General features: G+C 37.3%; 1 protein-coding gene across 1 annotated transcript; it reads right to left on the bottom strand.

Annotated features, from left to right (window-relative positions):
* Positions 1–1,879: 1,879 nt before the first annotated feature.
* On the bottom strand, positions 1,880–5,710 carry LOC100371499 (cytochrome c). The gene is made up of 3 exons (XM_002742106.4): positions 5,612–5,710; positions 2,894–3,093; positions 1,880–2,536 (listed from the first exon to the last, which is right to left on the bottom strand). Exons 2-3 carry the CDS (start codon positions 3,075–3,077, stop codon positions 2,388–2,390), a joined length of 333 nt encoding a protein of 110 aa, XP_002742152.1. The 5' UTR covers positions 3,078–3,093; positions 5,612–5,710; the 3' UTR covers positions 1,880–2,387.
* Positions 5,711–7,841: the final 2,131 nt, after the last annotated feature.

The raw sequence follows: 7,841 nt of genomic DNA, 5'->3' as shown, positions 1-7,841 counted from the left end.
TGTAATCATTGTCACTGAATATAAAGGAATATTTTCCTTGAATATAAGCTTTGTATGCTAGGCAGGACAAATTGTTCCAAATAAATGAAGTCCATATAAGGAATGTTATATGCTGTGGTTGTCGGGGTGATTTATATAAGGCAGCATGTGAAATAATTTTTAGTTTGCATGTAATTAAACTGCCTACAGCCATGTAATAGAGTGGTACAATAAAGTTAAGGTTAAAAATTAACAAATGTAATAACGAAAGGAGATTTTATGGTCGTTATTTTTCTGATTTGTAGACAGAGACAGGATACCTGTTAATGTGCCAGATGATCGCCATTGCTAATATAACAATTTAGAATTAAATTTAAAAAAAAAAAAAAACAAGCACTACAATGGACAGTCCCTGTTCAGTATTTAATACTAAATTCCATTTTCCCTATTCAAATAAACTGCTATATCCATAAGACCCTTCACTATTCCCATACAGTAGGGTATACCTTTCTCTATAGACAATACACAGGGCAAACTTTTACATGTACAAGTAATAAGTGATGATGTATAATTCTAGTTGATGAAAAATAGGAAAGTTGAGGTACACATGTGCAAAAATGGAGGTCAGATCAGTGGGTATCTTAGCAATCAGGTGATTGAGGCATGATTACAACTAGATGTACTGTGGCATACAAGTACGCTGGTAGTCATTATACGACACTTGACACACAAAATGATTGAAAAGTTCCTGACCTTTAGTTCAGTGTCACAAATTAAAGGGGTGTATGTACATGTACCTAACCACATTACACTGTAGCAGGATACTGTGAAAAAAATGTTATTTGACTTGTGTGCGTCTATGTTACTCACTTCAGTGTTGTACAAAATTACTTTGCAAATGATAAACAAGAACTGTGTAGGGTTATTCATATGGCTACTTGTTTCATTTTTATGTATGTTGCACTATTTTGCTTAGAAACTGGCGCTGAAAGGTACATGTAGTGTATGTATATTATACAATAACAGTCCCTCCATAGAGACACGAATACAATGTACCAATCTTGGCAAGGTGACCCATTGTTATGGCCATGTGTTCATTTCTCCACACTTGTTTTTTGTCCAAAGATTTTGTAATTGCCTGTTATTTTTCACACGTGTATTAGTAACATGGAACTATAAACCCCTCCATGTTCTGACCAAGTGGGTAATGCAATCAATTACATACTTATTGACTTGTCATGTGACTCGCTGTTCAAGCAGAATTTGTATTCCATATTGTCTTCATGCAGATTATCAATCTCATTATCTAGCATTGATTTTATTTATACAGTAGCAAAGGTGCAAGGACGAGAGTGCAAGAGTTATCTCATGAAAGTGATGGTCAATAGGAGTTTGAATCCCACTACTTCAAGCATATTTGGTACAGCCTGTATACACTAAAGCTCTGAAAGTTTGATTAGATAGACAAATCAACTTTTGAATTGTACCTTCATGACAATTGTTACAGAATTTGCAATCCCACTGAAATATATTTGCCAACCATTATGCAAATGTAACTAATCTGCTATAGCTTAGCTTGCAATCAGCTGTTACAACACTGGCTGCCATTAGTAACAGTCACGCATAGTAACAATAGCAGTAACCCTCATGTAAATTACTGGGGCTTGCCGCTTTGTTACTCTGCATTCAGCATTTTGGCGATAAAACCTTTTGTTTTATGTAAATTAGCTCAATGCTTTCAGCAGTGGCAGAATATGCAAAACTGTTTACAAATCTTGTGCACCCTATATACCCTGGTAACATTTGTAGGATTTTGACGAGGCTGTAATTGAGTACATTATACCAGTCACAATCACCAGTCATGTATGGGGGGGGGGGGGGGGTCAAACAAACCAAAATGTTCAGTACATGGCACTTTATTTTAAATTTACATTTAATACACTCTCAAAATACAACCTCTTAAGTTCCGGTACGAAGCACCAGATAAAAAGGTAGAATAAAAAATTGGAGGAAGAATTGAAACCTCTTACAATAGTGTATCATCAAAATGGATTCTTGACAAGTCTGGCATTTCTTTTAAATACAATTGTTTTGAGGGACACAACATTTAATAAATACAATCTTTAAAACTGCTAGCTTTACACAGCAAACATAACACATGCACTGGAAAACCAGTTTACTGATCAACAGATCCCCTGAAATACTCCTATAAATAAGTTGAGGTCAATTCATAATTAAACTTCATGGAGATTCTTACCAACAGATTTTTTTTTTGTGTAGAGAGGAGCTTGGAAGTAAATAAAATCCCTTTTATTTTGTGATCATGAATGATACAGATCTGTTAGTAGAATCACCATCAATGTAAAAAAAGACAACCCATGGATTTGCTCAATACACATTAGAAATTCTTATGCCGATGTAGATTCCTTCAGATAAGCGATAAGATCTGCCCTTTCCTTCTTCTTCTTAAGGCCAGCAAAGACCATTTTTGTACCAGGGATATATTTCTTGGGATTCTCAAGGTAGATCCATAACGTGTCTTCACCCCAGGTGATCCCTGTAAGACAAGGTAGATCAGAAAATATGTCAGTGACAGCTCGGTTTTATTACTGCTCACTATGTCAAGGGCTGCGCTCTAACATGATTCAGACTAATTACAAGACTACCTCATCTACACAGTTTGTTGGTAACATGGAAGTTGTTGTTTTTGTTTCAACACAATAAAATTAACACCTGCTAGATGCAACAAGAATTACTATTGCATGATTCATGACAACACATAAAATCAATAAAATGTCAATAAGAAAACCGAAATTGGCTATAAACATTAAGTATTATTGGTAGCAACAACTACCTTAGCTACAATCACAATGCAATAAACTCACTGAACTATGTAATGGTAATAATTAATTACCTTTATTCTTGTTTGCATCGGTGTAGCTGAATCCCTTAGATTGACCAGTCTTCCGTCCAAAAAGTCCATGCAGGTTTGGACCGGTCTTGTGTTTGCCACCTTGATTCACAGTATGACACTGCTCACACCTCTGTACAAACAGCTTCTTGCCCTTCACAGCATCTCCTTGTGGAATGTCACCCATATTTTATTATTTACAGCTGCAATACAAAAAATAAACAATTGAATAAGTATTTAGACGTGTTAGCTCATCATAGGCAATGATCACCACCAAATCATTACAGAACAATTATTAAAGTAGCTACCCCAGACCATTCGTCCCGGTGTTATCGCTATCGCCACACGAGACTCCAGCTTGTCTCCTATACAATTTTCCTTCCGCCCACTTAATTTTAATATTCATATGACCTTTGCACTGACATCGATAGCCAATCGCATTCGACCGCGGACGTCACTCTAAATAAACAACTGAATAAATTAATATACCATATTTGGAAGATAGCGGGTAAATTCAACGTTGTTGGTGTGTTCCTTCGGGTTCCGAAGTCGCACGAAACGAGTTCATGTTCCGTTATCTTTCGCAAGTAAAACAGGTCGATATGTATTAAACATGGCATTTGTTTTCTTGTTTTAACCCCCTTATTACGCAAGCTTCCGTCGAAGTGGTGTTTTTTTCGACGATTTGTGGCATGTTGCAAAACGAACGAAACATTGCGGCATTCTTAGCGGTGGATAAGGGATCGACTATGTCGTCACATTTATGTCTCGTTTGAAAGAGAATAAACAACCGCTCAGAAAAATATGTTGCTAATATTTAAGTGAAATCGCCTGCCCGACGTCCAAATTTCAAAAGGATGTTCGATTTGCAATGACGACCGTTCATATGTACTAGGCGACGTTACTAATTACTACTAGGATCGGTGTTTGCATTAAGAATTATAGAACAAAAGATCAGCAAAGCGGTGCTTTTGTCGGCGATTTTGTCAAAGGGAATATTGATAAAATGTTGCAAAACAGAATCGCGAGTTGGGTGAAAAATTGCGCCGGCGGCATTCTCAGCGATGGCGACACCCGAGAAACACCGTGTCACGGTGCATTCGTGCATCAGTACACCGAAGAAATACATACATATTGTTGTGGACGACTATTGTAGACTGTGTTCGTGTAGTCTTCGAGTTTGTGGACAGTTAAAGTCGTGTGTGAATTTATTCAAGCCAGGAAAAGCAGGAGGGATAACTTATGGAAATCGTCTTTCCAATTTGATCCAGTGCGACGTTGTGAAAGGAGCGACTCTGTCGTCTCATCTATGTCTAGTTTGTAAGAGAAAGATTGATAGCGCAGAAAAATCCGCCAATAATGTAAAACAGTGGCGTGAAATTGTCAGTCATTCTAATATCTCCCAATCTGTGAACGAAAGGGTTAAGCGTGCTGCCTTGAAATCGCCTGCCCGACCACTCCGATCCGATGAACTAATCAAAACTAAAATGGCGCGTGTCACGCGACTTTGTTTACTAAAGATAGCGTGGGCGTTTGATTGACACTCAACTCATTAGTATTCCACCAATCACAGCTACATCTACTTTCTGGATGTGCGCAGTCAAATTGTATAGGAGACAAGCTGGAGTCTCGTGTGGCGATAGCGATAACACCGGGACGAATGGTCTGGGGTATAAAGTAGCGGGTTAGGGGCTATGTTACAGTCACTTGGGGGCTGAAAATCAATAAATACTATTTTTTTTAAAAAGTCATCCACTATACGCATATAAATAAACAAGTTATGAAACATGGTACCTAGCGAAATCTACACCATGTCAGATTCAAATGTTGATTTCTTGCCTTAAAATGCGAAACAAAAGGTTCAGAGGGGATCGGGTGTTACGTTACGAATCCCCCTTGATTCTAGCTGCTAACCCTTTGTTCATGAAATCATCGGATATCATCAGAAAACGTGGGATTTGTGCAGTTTTGAATAAAACCAAGTTAGCGATTATGAACAATGGTTATTAACGTTACGTAACAGCCGATCCCCTCTGAACTCTGAACCGAACCATTGGAATTGTATGGAGATATTGTCAGTACTATTACGCACACGTTTACTATTGAGAATTACCATGAATGACGATGACGTCACCATGTGTTCGCCATAGCACAGGAAACGAATTAAATTCTGGAACAAATTCAAACTTGCGTAATTGTCAATATGTCGTACGAAATAATTCCGATACTTAGTGATTGAAGTCATTGGACCCACGATAGTAGGTCAGTTCAGTGCCTATCTAAAAAGCCGGTCCATTATCTGGACAGTGTCATACCGACTAGCAAGGTCATTGCCTCTTTTATTCAATAGATTTTGTACTATATCAGATTCGTTTGAGTTCAGTCGTGTTAAATCGAACAATACAAATAAATATGTACCTTTTTATTGTGACCTGTTAGTACGATTGTTGAAATCAAAAATATATTAACAAATCGAGATCGAAACATTTCGGTATGGACCCTGACCCTCAATCGATTCCACAACCTCAAACTGCACGTAGACCGCGTACGGTTGTGGTGGCACAGATCGACCGCGAGGATCTGTCACAACATTTTTTCGAATAACATGAAAAATATTTGACCAACGCCCAGAATTGTTGACAAACGGATTGCGTACACCTATAAATCAATGAATATGGCATAAAATAAGACAATCGAAAGAATATTTATCGACACACTTACTGTGAATCCTCAGCTCAGACTAAAACGTGCTTGCTGTAAAACGCGTACAGGAAAATGATCGAAGAGTTGTTCGCGTATCGAGGCCAGGTTACTGCGCATGTGCATATCCTTTTTGTTGCGTCAGTTTTGCCAAATAAGGAAAACGCCGGTAATAAGCGTCTCTGATTCGATGAAATTTTGTGTGGTAACAACAGTCGGTTCATAGTTTATGGGTATACTAGTAAAAGGTCATTGGCAAACAATGCAACGTGGTGGTGGTATGGTATTCTTTATGAGCGCCAACCAAACACGTACGTTCGGTACATACTATTACACGATTTACATATTTTATGACGTATCCTTTATTTGAACCATATGAGTTTGCCACAATGAGTAAATTAACAGGGAAGTTAAACATTATTTGATTGATTCTGTAGGAGAGGCCTGGTTTAGTGGCGAGAAAACGTAATTTGTGTGTGGTGGTCAACATTTCAAGCAAATTCTCAAAGATGGAGCTACGTCACGATCCCTCAAACGTTGCCAGGACAAATCACAGACAACGTGTGTTTTTTTTCGTATTGACACCCCCCCCCCCCCACATACACATATACACACACGCTAACGAAACAATCTCTCGTCTTCTTCTGACTTCCTGATCCGGACGTTTTTTTTTGAGAATTTCACCCACTATGACCTACCTAATAAGTGAACTGCGAGTCTCTCAACAACTCACGTCTTCTTCAAGTTGTTGTATCTGTCGTCAACTTTTTTTTGTCTAAAATAAAAACAAATATGAAGAAATTAAAAAAATATCCCCGAAAATAGCAAAACAAGAGAAAAAATAGAATGGTCGCGAAAAGAACGTGTTCTTTTTTCGGAATATTTCTTGATTTTCGCAAATACTGCAATCTAGAAATCACGTGACCATCTTTGCAATGTCATAAATACTGTAAAATACTTTATTTTCGCTTGGAATTTATATTCGCCAAAGAAGTGTTTCAGTAAAAATAAAATCCAGCGAATTTACTTTTTTTCCTAGATTTTATATTCAACTCACCAAAAATCAGTGAAAATAAAAATTCCATACAAAATATCCAAAAAGTCTTTTCAGTGAAAATTAATTCCAGTGAAAATAAATTATTTCACAGTAGATACATATACTAGTATACACACTACATACTCTTAATTGTTATTGTCACATTTGTTGTTAAATTACATCTGTGAAATCTTGAGATGATAATGTGATCGTAAATAAAGCGAGTACATTTGTATTTTTCTACAGTACTATTACTCCCCCTTCGGTGGACATCATGATAGTTACTCAACAATTTTTCAAATGCAAATCTGAGCACAATTTGTTAACCTCAATATTGTTGGAATAAATGTTACGCCAATACTTGGATGCCACCCATCATGGATTTCACAAGTCGACCGACAATAGAAAAAGTTATAGATTAAAGCATGGAGGTAAAAGATTTTTTTTTTACCTCCATGATTAGAGATATAACGTGACTTTCTCGTCGTTGTCATGAAAATGGAGCTTTTGTTTTACCTTCATCACAGTCCCTCCGTCTATCGGAGATTGAAGGACTCTGCACGTTGAAGTTCACGTTGAAAGCTAGCTTTTCATACTCGCCACTGTCATATCTCACTAGTATTCTAGCCATCACATATTCTCCCAAATGAATTGCTGAAACTCGTTTATTGTACGCCCAGCAAAGTTTGTATCGTTAAGTCCCGAAAGTGCGCCCTCTATCGACAGTTGATAGATTTCACGTTTCATTTACAAAACTAAACTTTAAATTCTCACAACACAACTTTAATTTCTCATAACGCAACTTCGATTCGTCACGGTAAATGTTATTTATTCACAATACAACTAACTTCGCAAAACTCGGTTTTAATTTAACAAAAATCATAGTGGTTTAACCGAATCTTAAATCCCATTCAGGCGTAAAACAGAGCTGTAATTTTTCAGACAAAAAAACACAATACATATGGAATCCTCTTTAAACGAATATGTAATTTTATGCAATTACGATCGCTGCAACGTCGACAGTATGCCAATTCCCCCTTTTTTTAAATGTTTACCGATACACGCATGCTAATGGAAGAGCCGAGAGAGTTCCTAGTAACCGTTCTTCTTGTCATGTCGGAAATGGCATAGCGAAATGAATGTAACAGTAAATCTTCTAAATACTAGTATACATTGGATACAATGGGGGTTTAGTTCGAACCATGAAACTACGTG

The sequence above is a fragment of the Saccoglossus kowalevskii genome, chromosome 7, assembly GCF_978046115.1.
Source record: "Saccoglossus kowalevskii chromosome 7, keSacKowa6.1, whole genome shotgun sequence".
NCBI lineage: Eukaryota > Metazoa > Hemichordata > Enteropneusta > Harrimaniidae > Saccoglossus > Saccoglossus kowalevskii.
The sequence above is the reverse complement of the archived record's forward strand: the minus strand, read 5'-3'. Positions and strand labels throughout refer to the sequence as shown.

Coding starts and splice junctions, on each gene's coding strand:
- LOC100371499 (XM_002742106.4), bottom strand. CDS start 3,077: ATGGGTGACATTCCACAAGGAGATGCTGTGAAGGGCAAGAAGCTGTTT. Junction 2,537..2,893: donor CGATGCAAACAAGAATAAAG/GTAATTAATTAT, acceptor CTTGTCTTACAG/GGATCACCTGGGGTGAAGAC.